This window comes from Solanum verrucosum, unplaced genomic scaffold (genome assembly GCF_900185275.1).
Source record: "Solanum verrucosum unplaced genomic scaffold, falcon-dt-bn FXZP01000193.1, whole genome shotgun sequence".
Lineage (NCBI taxonomy): Eukaryota > Viridiplantae > Streptophyta > Magnoliopsida > Solanales > Solanaceae > Solanum > Solanum verrucosum.
Genome location: NW_026020502.1, coordinates 63,752 through 78,283, shown reverse-complemented (window position 1 = coordinate 78,283; position 14,532 = coordinate 63,752). Strand labels below are relative to the sequence as shown.

The window sequence follows — 14,532 nt, the reverse complement described above, 5'->3', positions numbered from 1 at the left end:
GTGAAGAGATCCAGTGACCGGGGAGGCTTCCTTCCACCGATCAACGACTCTTTCGACCTTCCCTGTAATCAATTTTCTCTATTCATTTCATTCGTGCATATCTCAGATATTCATTTTGATTTTGAATGTGTACGGTATTCCTTTTGATTGATTTTTATTATTAATTACAATACAGAAAAGAAAAATCGAACTTTTTAAAACCCTAATTGAACCCTGAGTTACTTTAATTTTTTATGTTAATTTCAGATTTTTCCTATCCAAGGCGGTTGTTTGTTACAGTTAAAGTTGCCAGGTAAAGCATATGTAATATTTTTTGTTCAAGTTAAAGTGTAGGAGCATGATGAAGTAACTAAGTAGTGTGGGTATTTGATCACAGTTTATATTTTATTTATTTATTTAAAAGTGGAAAGCAGAATTAAGGTTGAATTTGAGTCTGCCACTTGATGAATGCCGTGAAGAAAAAGTATGAGTAACTGCAGTCTATTAAAAGAAAATTATACAAGTTCAACAACATAGCTCCTCTGAACTCAAAATTTTATTACTTTTGTGGAGTGGGTTTCATGATGGTATCCTCCCCACACATTTATTAGGAGATTGAGTTGTGTTTCATGAGCAGAGTGCCATGCACAGCTCTCTTCTCTGGGTGGGTTACACAAAGAGTGTCAGCAAATTGATGCAATGTCAGCAGCATCTACCAAATTTGATCTATCTTCTACTAGTCCAGATAGGCCATTGTACGCCTCTAGTCAGCGTGCACCTACTGCTTCATTGGATCGCTTCCGTGACAACATGGACAATCCAATCTTATCTTCTCTTCCAATTCCAAACATGACAACAACTACTTCAACAGTAACACGTACAGATGCACTCAACTTTTTCCAGTGCTTACGTTTTGATCCAAAAGCTATGGTTACCGACCACAGGCTTAATCGGATTATTGATTTCAAGCGCCTTACCAGTTTAACCTTAGGAGTCCCAGTGGAGGATTCTCCTTTGGTGTCTTCTAAAGCCAAACTGTTCACTTCTCCCTCTGTGGAGGAGGCCAGACGCCTCAAGATTGGTCTTCGTGAAAGCTGCACTAAAGCTAGGTACTTATTTGGATACTGTCTTCTTCTCTTATATGCTTTTCCTAGTCAACTTGGAATGAGGTTCTTAAGAGATATTGTACTCATATAAATCCTTGAAATATCAGGGAACGTGTAAAGATATTCACCGAATCTTTATCTGTGCTCAACAAATGCTTTCCAAGCATTCCATCAAGGAAGAGATCTCGGTCTGATGCCTTATCAAATGACCGACCCATGACATTTTTTCCAAGTGATCGATCAGTTTCAGGGACAGGCATTGGTAAAACAAGTATACAGGGTCATTCTTCTCCCAGTGGTTATGAGTTTGAGCAACATAAGTCCGAAGAAAGGGTTAAAACTGCTGTTCCAAGCAAACGAACTCGAACGTCTATGGCGGATATGAGGGTTCGTTCATGATTTCTTTGTATCCTTTTGTACCAACTTTTGGGGTATTTAATTTACATTACCTCATCAAAAAGAGGTATTTTGTCATTGCCAGCCTTTGGTTGAGATTTCTCTTTGCAATCTTCTGTGTTTCTCCTGTTCCTGCAATAGTATTGCTGAGTAAGCTAGAAGACTGACTCATTTAGAAGATTAGCTTCCTTAATTTTGCTCCTTGACTGGGTAAGATCAGCTAAATGTGGGTTAACACTGTAACTACCTATGAAGCTTTGATATTGTTGAGCGTTAAGATTGGATCTTCTTTTTTCTTTTTTTTTGCTAAATTGCTGGTTAACACTAACAAATGAACTGATGTGGTTGGATACTTGTCTCAGGAAAAAATGGTAGTTTTATATTGTTGAGCATTGATGTAGAATCTTTCTTCCTTGCTAAAACTTTTTTTGTATGTTCGTGGAAAGAAATGCCAGAGTTTACTAGGAAGTGTTTCAAATAGTTCCCTTTTTGTCCAAACATATATGCAACCACAAAGATACTTGCTGTTGAAGTATCCTGTAAACATATCTTTTTCCCATAATATATATGATATATTGCGCTTTCCTTACTTGATGCTAATCTTTTGCTAGGCTACATGCTTCCTCACCTAAATCCATTCATTCATTCGAGTTTATGCTTGGACATGGCATAACATTCTCAAAACTGACAGATTTGTTGTTTTTGATTTTAGCCTGATGTACGGGCAAACACTCCCACAAGGCCGGCTGGGAACATAGATAGAGATAGGGAGTTACTGAGGTTTCCAAATGGTAGCATAAGTCAGGGAGAAGATCATACTCCATCTGTTGCTGTAGAGGGTTGGGAGAAGTCGAGGATGAAAAAGAAGCGTTCTGGAATTAAACCAGATGCTACTAGTTCCTTGACGTCAAAACCTATTGATGGCCACAGGGAACCAAAGCAAGGAGTGCAGCCACGACTTCCTAGTGATAGCAGATCAAGATTCACTGATACCCACGGCTTCAGGTAGTGCTTCAACTGTCAATGTTGAATTTAAACTCAGAGGAAAGCATGTGTTCAAGTTTTTGTGTCATTTCTTCTATTTCTTTCCAGGATTATGTAGACGTCCTCAAGCTACTTGTGGTTATTTTAATAGGCTACTTTTCTATGCTATGCTTGATTTAAAGTTGGGAAGTGCTTTTTATCTCAACAACTACCTCTCAGTAACTAATTATACAAGTGCGTAGGTCCAGAAAAGTAGTGGTATCCGGACACTCCTCTTAAGTAAAAAATTGAAGTCCTTCAATGGTAAGTAAAATTGAAACTTCTTGCCCTTCCTATCTTTTGCTTTTGGGGTAATGGTAGGCCTTGAATTTGGATCCTTCATGATCTAATTTATAAGATTCATGAATCCAGGATGGATATGAGTGGCTAAAGTAATTCAAATGTTTATAAATAGAGTTACAAAACCTAAATTGTGTGGAGAACTTGACGAGAAAATATTGATTGAGTGGAGAATCTTGGAAGGAGATAAAAGGAAAGGAGGGACATAGAAATTTCTATTTTCAATGTATTCCATTTTCTTCAATTTCACCTTAGTTTTGTTTTGATTAAAGAAATTGATTTGTATAAAATTAACACATGCATGGAACTGCCAGCTTTATGGTAGAGGCATAACCATATTGATCCTCGAAGTTTCTTTAACAAGTTATGACAAGTAACTTTTCCATTTCTGACATGATTGTGTCACATCATGCATCATATTCTATTTGGTATTGATGTTGAAGAAATTGAAGATTCTTAGGCTTCAGTTGAAGATGTATAGATGGTGAATTTTGGATGTTGCACATGCTCTTTAGTTGCCAGTAAAGTATTGAGCAACAAGGTCACGAAAAATATACTCCCTCCGTTTCAAAAAGAATGGCCTAGTTTGACTTGCAACAGAGTTTAAGAAAAGAAAGAAGACTTTTTAATCATGTGGTTCTGAATTAAAGTTATGTCAAATGTACCAAAATGCCCTTTAATATTGTGGCCTTAAACATGCCACGTGGAAAGTTGAAGTTAAAGTAATGAATGCTTTAGGCACCTTGTAATTTTTGTTTATTTAGGATTGAAGATCTTCCTGATACTCTCCTTTTATTTGTAATTAGTAAACCTGTAACAAGTTGTGGCAGGTTTGGTTTTTTTTGGAATATAATACAAGACTGTTACCTTCTCAAAAAAAAAAGTGTTTCCAAAAAAGGAAAGGGGTAATTCTTTTTGGAACAAACTAAAAAGGAAACTAGGTCATTCTTTTTGAAACAGAGGGAGTACTTCTTTTAGAAAGTCAATTTGGTTATCTTACTAGGAGGTATTCAATTCAGTCAGACAAGTTTTGTGAGTTTATAGAAGAAAGTATCTTTTTTGTTGGAGATGTAATAGGACAAATCATAACTATCTACAGATTGAAAAAAGAAGAGTTATAATTGGATGTGAGCAAATATGTTACTTCAGGGATACACAATAATTAGTTGATGCCCATTTAAATCTTCTTTTCCTTTGAGATTCAGGATCATTTTTGTGAATGCATAATAATTAGTTAAAATGTAATTCTTTTGTTATGTTTAGAGAACACTTCTTTTATTTTGAGCTGATCTTCGTTGTGTTCAAGTAGACCTGGGGTTACTCCTGGAGGTGTTGGAAAAACTGATATTGCAACACAGCAAGTTACCTTAGGCATGCGTTCTGCCTTGTCTAAGGTTGACCAAGATAGCCATACTCATCTCCCAGATAGAAGAGATCGTCCTCTTGGTTCAGATAAAGAAAGGGTGAATCTCAGAACAGTCAACAAGTATGGTGATCTCTCTCCTTAGGTATTCTTTTCCTCCTATTCTTACTTTCCTCATACGTTTTATCTATTTTATTCATCCAGTACAATGAAGGCCGCTACTAGTGAAGAATTTACATCACCTAGCCCTACATCGAGCACAAAATTGAATTCTGCTACTAGGGCTCCACGATCAGGTTCAGGTGTTGCACCAAAATTGTCTCCTCCGGTTCAGCGGGCAGCTGCTGCTAATGATTGGGAAATCTCTCATTGCACAAACAAACTTCCATCTGCTGTTGGGGCAGGTAATCGAAAGCGCAACCCTTCTACAAGGTCCTCATCACCACCTGTTGCTCAATGGGCCGGCCAAAGGCCCCAAAAGATTTCTCGACCCGCCAGAAGGAACAATTTTCCCATTGTTCCCAATAATGATGAAATCTCCACCCTGGATAGCACAAGTGATGTTCTGCGTAATGAGAGGCGCTTGTCTAGCCCTTCCCCCCAACAAAAGTTAAAAAGTGATCTCTTCTCTCCTGCTGTATCTGAAACTGAGGAATCAGGAGCTACTGAAATCAAGTCTAAAGACAAGAGCAAGAGGTCTGATGAAGTGGATGAGAAAGCTGGGAATGTACAAAAGATGTCAACATTGCTTCTACTGCCAAGGAAAAGTAAGGTTGCAAGTGGAGAAGACTTTGGAGATGGTATTCGCAGGCAAGGGCGGAGTGGGAGAGGTTTTACATCTGCTAGGTCCCTAATGCCGTTGATGGCTGAAAAGCTTGGCAATGTTGGAAATGCAAAACAACTTAGAACCTCTAGACATTCTCTGGATAAGACAGAAAGGTTGAACATTCACTCATTTTCAATGTGATGGCTGGTATGCCTTTTCTGCTACCTTTTAGTGCAATAGAGTAACTGTTCTTGATTTTATGCAACTACTTCTGCAGCAAGGGAGGCAGACCACCTACAAGAAAGCTCTCTGATCGTAGGGCTTATAAACGACAGAAGCATGCAACGATGGATGCTGCAGCGGATTTTCTAGGTAATGTAGAAGCAATGTAGGCTTGATTATTATAGGTGCTGAATGACTATCTTCTTTTTTGTTAATTTTTATTGTTATATATTCAGATGATGGCCATGAAGAGCTACTGGCTGCTGCAAGTGCTGTTGCCAACACTGGTACACCATCAGCCACCATGCTTTTCTGTGAAAGCATCTATCTTTGTGTCACTAATTGAACCTGCTGTTATTAACTTATTTATTGATTGGTTGATTTTAAAAAAAATCTTACTTAGTGATCCTATTTCTATTGCAGCTCAAGCCCTTTCGAACTCATTCTGGAAGCAAATGGAGCCACTTTTTCGTTTTATATCTGAAATAGACACAGCCTTTCTGAGGCAACAGGTGAAAAGTCTTCTTTGTTAAACTTGTGTATTAATCTACTTATGAGCATATGGGCAACTCATCTTCTTTTTTCAAACTCGTGTATATTAATATACTTAGAATATATGAGGAACTCTTTTGGGCGTTGTAATGGTGAGATAATTGATGGCAAGATTGTCTTCCTGCCATGCCAATTGTTTAACACATCAATAGTATCTTTTTTGGGTGCTGCTATGCGAACTGGAAATTGTTGGTATGACTATTTGCATGCATAACTTTCGGTGGAGGAAACAAAGAAATCTGGAAGTCCTTTATGTAGTTCTTATCACATATGCATGTTAGTTCCATAGAGATATATACTTTTCTTCTTCTCACTCCACTCCATATTACTTTTCTCTGTTGAGTCAAGTGGTGGCTGGTTTTGTTGCTATATCTTGTGACAATTATTTTTTCCCTGTACTGTATTCTATTCATATTATACAGCTATAGTAGTCTTTTTTGTAATAGCAGAGAAAGAAGGATAGTAGTATACGTCCATCTTCTCATTTGGTATTCCTTTTAATACTCAAAATAAAACTGGATAAGCAATGAAGTTCAGGTCTTCTAGCTATCTTTTGTCATCAGGCATAAATATAAGAAGTTGAATAAGAAAAGAGGGGCCAGTCAAAAAATCTGTAAGGTTCGTTGGGGAAATAATGCGTGGGTTTTAATGAAAAAAGGCGCAAAGAGAGAAAAATCATAAAAATATATGTTTACTCCAAGATTAATAATAATAATCATGAATGCCAATTATATGTACACAAAAATTGGAAATTTTTTTATGATAAAGTGAAATATTAATTCTTTAGTGTTGCCTCTTCAGAAGAGACTCATTAGCAAGGAAAAGTATGCCTTAGAACCTTGATGATGAGCTGAAGCGTGCATTAAGCGACGCGATGCTCTCAACACGTTTGATCCTCGCTTCAGGGCTTAAGCGCACTTTTGACAACACCGAGCTAGATCAACCCCTGTTATTGTTTGTCCCAGTGTTGGGGATGCGGAGGAGTGGTAAGTTCCATACTGGTTGGGGAATTGTTGCGCTCTCTTTATATGGTTTGGGCGATTCTCACTTCATCAACTAGCTTTTGGGGTTGTGTGAAGACTCAAGATCTATTTATTTTCATGGTATTAGAGCAGGTAGAGGTTCTTGGTTTAAGCCTCATAGCTTAAACTTTCAGATGAGATAGTCACTCACTTCTACACTAAGATTGAGTAGCATGATTGGAATGTTCCATTGACAATTAGATTGTCCCATCCACAAGAGATAGTCCAGTCTTGACCTGAGTTGGAGGAGTTGCTCAAAAGCTATAAGAGAGAACATACCCCCTCTAGATACCAAACATTGCAGTTTTTCCTGAATGTGATGTCCCAACCTTGTAAGTTCTGAAGTTTGAAATCACCGCATAGGGGTTGGCAGGAACATTGTAGAGTTTGGGAAATTGTTCCTTGAGGGGAGAGTGACCAAGCCAAGAATCTTGCTAGAAGCTTCTTTGTCCCCATTATTTTTTTTTTATGTGTGTGCAAATAGATGTTTCTTCAATTTGAAATCACATGTTTCCTTTTTCTTTTGTTTGGGTGATGAACGTGTGCACAAGCTTGCAGTTTATTTTGTGCAACATGTGATAGGTTCCTCCATATTGTCTTGCAGTTAGTTATCAGTGTATACTTGAAATTGACCTATATAAAGTAACATAGCCCCACACCATGCAAACTAATTCACCAGGTTTTGAAGGCTGCAGTTGGTCTTAAAGGTTGACTTGCCCCACAGATTTCTCAGTCAAAAAAGAAAAAGAACAGTTACATAGGACTCATGAATTTTCTTGATCAATAAAAAGTATGTTATATTATGCAAACCATTTAATACTGTAAAACAATGCCATGGTTGCTTAATATAAAAATAATGCCTCTACAGATAACTTTTTCCGATATATACTAATCTTTATTGTTCTTTTCTTAACAGATAAATCATAAGACTGATCTAGCAGCACCAGCATCTGTGCCTATGTATGCTGATGCTTCCAGTTTAATTAGTGGTTTTGGGTTGAATGATGTTGGGGGACAGACAAATGAAACAGAGAGTTTTGATCATACCTCAGAACATGTAGCCTCTGGAAAAAGTAAACCCGAGAGCATTTCCTTGTACCAAAGGATGATGGCTGCTTTAGTACCTGAAGAGCTTTATTGCAATGGAAAGGAAGACCTTAACTCCAATGTTTATCGATCTGGATTTGAAATGGAGATGGATTCAGAATCCGATACCTCCTGTGCACAGATGTTATATAGCAGTGACATGTCCCAATACTGTGCTTCTAATGGATTCAGGATAGTTGCCAATGGGTGTTTCATTGATAACTTGGACTACATTAAGGCTGATAATGTTACATCCACCTTAGAAGTGGGGAATTTTTCAAGCTATGATCAGTCCCAAAATGGTCTACTTCGAGAACACCGAACAGTGCCTGGCTTTGTTTGTTCCGAGTATCAGTATGATGAGATGTCAATTCATGAGCGACTTCTCCTGGAGATCCACTGTATCGGAGTATATCCAGATCTGCAGGTAGGTTGGTGGAATTTCAGTATGTTGGATTAGTGGTGTGTATTTTGTGCTATATCTTCTCAGAGTTCACAGTTCCTTGTTTTGCTGATTCCTTATTTTCCATGTAGTCTGATTTAGCTGAGTCTGGAAATGAAGAGATCAGTGCAGAGATCAGTAAATTGCGAGAGGAACACCAGGAAATGGTTGGTACTTTTTGGAATTCTGTATCTTAGAAGAATCTTTCTTCTTCTTTTTTTTAAATTTGTTTTTTGGATAAACTAAAGAAGAATCTCTCTTCCTCTGCCTGTCACTGTCTGCCTTGCATTTCGTTTTGCTCCCCTTGATTCGTTGAGTTAACTTGAGTTTGCTTTTCAACTTCATGCATCCTGTCATCCTAAATGAGAAGGGATTGAATGCTTCCTCCTCTTATGAGGTTGGATGTTATAACATATAAGCGTGAATCTTGGTTGTCTCTATCTATATTTTTCACGAGCGATTAGGCGTTTGTAGTTGAACTTCATAGAATATTTTTGACTATCAGCTTCTGTGTTCTATCTTTACATTTGTGCTTTATCTTATTTGTTGCAATCAGATTTAATGATATAAGGCAGTTTGTTTCCACTTAATAGAGTCCTAGATTTGAATAAATCTTACCCCACTGAGAGGGTGTTTGGATTGACTTAAAAGTTGGTCAAACCTACTTTTAAGTCAGTTTTTGACTTCTGGAAGTGTTTGACAAATATAAAAAATAAATTTAAAATAAGTCAAAAATGACTTAAAATAAGTTAGGAAGTGTTTGACAAGGTGAAAAATGACTTAAAATAAGTTTAAAATGACTTAAATAAGTCAAAAACCAAAATTAGGTCTCCCCTTACTTTTTATATTTTGATTTAAAAGTCATTTCTGTTTGACTTTTTATTTTTAACTTAAAAGCTACTTTTTTAGCCAATCCAAACGGCCTCTAAGTGCATTTGTTTTTATTTTTATCAGTTCTTCTGTTACAAGCACTCATTTGCTCTTAATAGGTCTGTTTCATCCAAGTCTAATCTTGTACAGAGTAAGATGCTTAATCTAAAAGTTCATGTGAAGGTGACTTTTTATCGTTACACTATCCACTATTATCACACGGGCCACGGCTATCACCACCAGTTTATACCACACAACCACCATTGTACAATAACCATTGCCAGGTGCACTGCACACCCACCAGCGGCAAGCACCTCCACTGTTAGCCTCCAAAATGAGCCACCTTCATTGTCACTCCCCCCCAAACCCCCCTACTGCCAGGTGTGCTTCATCGAACAAAGTCCTTCCAGCACCATGTAAATTAATGTTTCTCTAATATCTTGTGGATATAATATTTTAGAGGACCTTAAACAAAGTTCTTACAGCACCATGCCAGATTTTTCATTCAGACTCTTAAATGAAGCTTATGACCTATTGAACACCTGATTTGGTGCTTAAAATGTGTCCGTTGAACACCCATTTGTGACATGGCAGGGGGCATGTCTCACACATGAACCTGAGCACGTAAATATTGAAAAATAAAAAGTTTCACCAGAATATTAATTTCTGACCATTTTCAATCCAACTCATCTGCTTCTATTCTTTGATGAATATTTCTCCACATGGATGTCCCTTCGAGACCCCAGCATCACCATATTGAAGACCACCCTCAAATAGCTTCAGGTGCCCTTCCTTCCTTCTATACCTACCCAACGTCGCTACCCTCTTCTTCTCCAGTGCTTATTACCTTGATTTCATTTGGTTCTTTACTGGTTGTGCCTCTCATAACGTCTGGGATCGAAGAGAAGGTGAGCGTTTCCTTCTCGACGTAGATCATTGTCTTTCCACCCTAGATTCCTTCCATTTCCATTTCATTTCATGTATCTGCACGCATGGATCCTCTGGAAGCTCTTCCCTCTTTAGACAACACGATGAAGACCTTGTCAATCTCTGTTGTTCCGGCAACATTCCTTCGTAACTCTCAAATCTTGACTTGGGGATTGTTACCGAGCTGCTTCGATTTGCCATGAAACGGCTCAGGTCACCTCCTGCTGGAATTGTTTTCCCGTTAACTCCTCTCCCCTAATTTTTTTAATTTGAAGTTTCTTTTTGAATTGTCTTATTTTCATTGGTTGCACTTGTCTGGTCAATGACAAGTGAAATACACACTTCAACTTGTGTTAAATAGGCGCCTTTTGAGCATAGATCAAGTGTTCAATAGGTCATAGGCTTAGCTTAAATGTCTAACCGGATAACTTGAAGGGCCTACCTATGTATTTTGCCAATATTTTAATTATTATTTATATAGATTTTAAACAAAGATAAATCATGTGGTTTGATTTCTAGCTCTTATGTGGGTCATATGGAGGGAGAGAAATAGAAGAATGTTTGAGAGGATTGAAAATGATTTTGTACATTTGAGTAATATCCTTTTGTTTTGATTGCTTCTGGTGCACCCTTATGATTCCAATTTGTGTTGATGATTGGGTCTCTTTCGTATTTGATGTAGATTCTCGACCTATTGGTATATCTTTTGTATACGGGAGTTGTTTCCAATCTTAATAAGGTTACTTACTCAGCCAAAAGAAAATAATCAATTCAAACACTAAGAGAACAAGAAATCTTAATTATTTACTATTAGAGACAAACTTCATAATGATCATACAAGTTCAAAATTGGACATCTTAATTTTAACTAAAATAAATAGGGGCTTGATCTCCTTTATTGTTATAACTTTTTCAAGCAATTGGTTTTTCTATTGGGAGCCTCACTCATGTGATTGCTTACTCTGCAGGTTCCTAAGAAGAAAAGGATGCTCGGGAAACTGCTAAATTCATCTACAGAGATGAGAGAGTTTCATGAGAAGTACACAATTTATGCTTCTTTCAGATGCCTAACCTTGACAGTTGCTTAATACTATTCATTGTTGTGACAACTTCAAATTATTTGTCTTATAGGGAGTTCGAACAGCGTGCTCTTGATAAACTGGTTGCAATGACATACGAAAAATACATGGTAATTTGAATCTTCTAAGCAATATTTGTTCTTAAATTTTAGATTTACATCCTTGGAGAAAGGGATGAAATGTAGCTTACTACTTGGGTGTGTTTGGTATGAAGGAAAATGTTTTCCATGGATAATGTTTTCCTAGAAAATGTTTTCTTGGAAAACAAGTTGATTTTTGACTTATTTTCTCATGTTTGGTTGGTGAGTAGAAAATATTTTTCGGAAAAGATTTTTTGTGTTTGATTTATGAATGAAAAATGTTTTTGAAAAATTTATTTTATTTTTACTAGAGTAGAAAATAATTTTTGAAATTGAAAATATTTTTTAAAAACAAACTTAATTTTTTTTGGGGGTGCGGGGGGGGGGGGTCGAGGGTAGGGGTGAAAAATTGAAATTTTGAAGTTAAAAATATTTTTTTTTAAAAAACTTAAAATTTTTTTTTGGGGGTGGGGGGCTGGTAGGGCGTGGGTGGGGGGTCGAGGGTAGGGGTGAAAAATTGAAATTTTAAAGTTAAAAATATTTTTTAAAAACAAACTTAAATTTTTTTTTTGGGGGGTGGTGGGGATGGTAGGGGTTGGGTGGGTGGGGGGTCGAGGGTAGGGGTGAAAAAATGAAATTTTGAAGTCGAAAATATTTTTTAAAAACAAACTTGGAACTTTTTTTTTTGGGGGGGGGGGGGCTGGTACGGGGTGGGGGGGGGGGGGGGTCTCGGTAGGGGTGAAAATATGAAATTTTGAAGTCGAAAATATTTTTTAAAAACAAACTTAAATTTTTTTTTGGGGAGTGGGGGGGATGGTAGGGCACCGGTGGGGAATGGGTAGGGGGGTCGAGGGTAAGGGTGAAAAAATGAAATAATATTTTTTAAAAACAAACTTAAATTTTTTTCTTTTGAAGGGGGTGGGGGCTGATAGGGGGCTGGGGGGGAGGGTAGGGGGTGGGGGGTAAAAAAATAAAAAATTGAAATTAGAAATATCTTTTAAAAACAACTTTTAATATATTTTTGGGAGGGGTGGTGGTAGGGGGTAGGGGTGAGGGTGGGGTAAAAATATTGAATTTAAAACAAACTTAAAATTTTTTTTTCTTGGGGGGGGGGGGGGGTGGTTGGGGGGCTAGTTTGAGGGTAGGGACAAAATAAATTGATTTTTTTAACAAATTTTTTTTAATTGGAAGTTGGAAGAGAGATTTGAAAAATGTTTTCCATAAGTTTTGAAGGGAAGCCATTTTCCTTAAATTTGAGGAAAATGAGTTGATTTGGAAAACATTTTCCAAAACGTTTAACCCAACCAAACATGAGAAAATTGGAAAACATTTTCCATCATACCAAACACACCCCTTATCTCTACTTTGAGGGACCAGAGTTCAGATATATTGTAATTTGTTTATGGTGTGAACTTTCATTTCATATTGCTGAATGATAAATCAAGATTCCGTCATGTGAAATATGGTCAAACTATTATTACCAAGATAATAGTTTTCTATTTTGATCCTTGCTGATCTTCTTCTTTTATTGTCTCTCCGGATAAAAAGCTTGAACTGTTACTGTGTAATGGTAGCTTCAGTAACTTATTTAAACTTATGTCTTTACTTTTCAACTTGTGTTAAGACTAAAGCTGATTGCCATGTTCATCTAGTTTTGATCCCCAAAGAGAAATCAGGAAGTTGAAGTTATAATTTTAATACTTGTAACTTCTTGTGCCCTACATGTATTATTCTTGTGCAAGTTGATATTCTGTCAATGTGCTCGGTCTGTGTCTTTGCAGAAGAGCCCACCAGAGTTTTTATCGCCTTTCTGCTTATATTTGTATTTCCTTCATTCTTGTTCTTCAAATAGTTATGAAGACAGCAAGTAACTTTGCTGCTAATAGTATCATTGTTGATAGATATATACATAATTGTACATATTGCTGTACTGCACTTCAGGACTGTGTGAAGCATGATACTGTATTTTTAAATCATGTAATTTGAATCTTGAAGTTGTTGAACTGAAATGATTCTGCCTCGACAGAGCTGTTGGGGTCCAAATGTTCATGGGATGAAGAGCGCTAGCGGGAAAATGGCCAAGCAAGCTGCCTTAGCTTTTGTCAAGCGAACTTTCCATCGATGCCAAGAATTTGAGGAGACAAGAAAGAGTTGTTTCAGTGAGCCTTTGTACAAGGATATATTCCTTTCTGGGATATCCCGCCTTAGTGATGGACAAACAGATTCGAACACTGATGGCGAAGCTGGAAAATCTTATATCAACACATCCAGCTGTTCAGGTGAAGCTAGAGTTTCAGGTATTTATTAATGCTGAAGCAAAGAGTGTTAATTAGTATAACACTCTCTTAAAATGCGTCGTATAATTTTGTGATGTCTCTTCTACAGCTTTGGGTGCACAGCAGAGCCCATCGCTGAAACAGGACATATCCTTTGAAGTCAATTTGCCTTCTGAAGTAAGTAGGGTCAAGCGGAGGGAGTTGGATGATGTTCTTGGTACTACCATTGGTATTTCTTCAGGCATAGGTGGTTCACTTTTAAGCAGTGCAAAAGGGAAGAGAAGTGAGAGAGACCGAGAAGGAAAAGGAAGTGGCAGAGAGGCATTATCCCGCAATGGAACAACCAAAATTGGTCGACTTGCCTCTTCCAATGTCAAGGGAGAAAGAAAGCCCAAGACAAAAGGTAAGCAGAAAACTGCTCAGTTATCCACCTCTGTCAATGGGCTTTTTGGCAGGATGTCGGAGCCTAAATTGCCAGGATCTTCAACAGCTAAATCAAGTGGTACGAGTGCCACTGGCACTGGAAATGCTAGGACTGATTGTAACCTGGAGGAACTAGAGGATCCCATTGACTTATCCGGCCTGCAACTTCCAGGAATGGATGTTTTAGGTGACCCTGACGATCTTGGTGGTCAGGGACAGGACATAGGCTCATGGTTGAACATTGATGATGACGGATTACAAGATCATGACTTCTTGGGTCTTGAGATTCCAATGGATGATTTGTCAGACTTGAATATGATGGTTTGAAGCTTCTTTTGATGTATATTCCTGTTTATTATCTTTCACTGGAGAAACCTTGTTGTTACCACCAGTTACATGTGGGTTGTGTGACTTTGAAGTCCATAATTAGGGCTGCATATTCTTTGGGATACTTGTGTACTGCTACATTTTTGAGTGAACCCTTGGAGGAGAAGGGTTTTGTTCGTATAAGTTGATGACTTTGACTGTAAAGATCTTTTTGTACAATGGTCAACCAGTACCCTAGTCATAGTATCGTAGAAGCACTGTACTTTGGATTTAGAAATACAGGTCAGGGAACGT

General features: G+C 37.6%; 1 protein-coding gene across 1 annotated transcript; it reads left to right on the top strand.

Moving 5' to 3' along the window:
• Positions 1-663: 663 nt before the first annotated feature.
• Positions 664-14,313, top strand: LOC125809563 (uncharacterized). The gene is made up of 14 exons (XM_049489148.1): positions 664-1,088; positions 1,193-1,472; positions 2,194-2,486; positions 4,114-4,290; positions 4,372-5,106; positions 5,211-5,305; positions 5,392-5,442; positions 5,579-5,667; positions 7,646-8,242; positions 8,350-8,424; positions 11,022-11,092; positions 11,185-11,242; positions 13,239-13,509; positions 13,598-14,313. The coding sequence occupies exons 1-14, from the start codon at positions 679-681 to the stop codon at positions 14,236-14,238; spliced, it is 3,843 nt and encodes a 1,280-aa protein (XP_049345105.1). The 5' UTR covers positions 664-678; the 3' UTR covers positions 14,239-14,313.
• The last annotated feature ends 219 nt before the right edge of the window (positions 14,314-14,532 follow it).

Excerpts from the sequence above, each read along its gene's own strand:
- LOC125809563 (XM_049489148.1), top strand. The coding sequence starts at position 679 with ATGTCAGCAGCATCTACCAAATTTGATCTATCTTCTACTAGTCCAGAT. Across the intron at positions 5,306-5,391 it reads TGCTGCAGCGGATTTTCTAG|ATGATGGCCATGAAGAGCTA; the intron begins GTAATGTAGAAG and ends TTATATATTCAG. Across the intron at positions 11,243-13,238 it reads TGACATACGAAAAATACATG|AGCTGTTGGGGTCCAAATGT; the intron begins GTAATTTGAATC and ends CTGCCTCGACAG.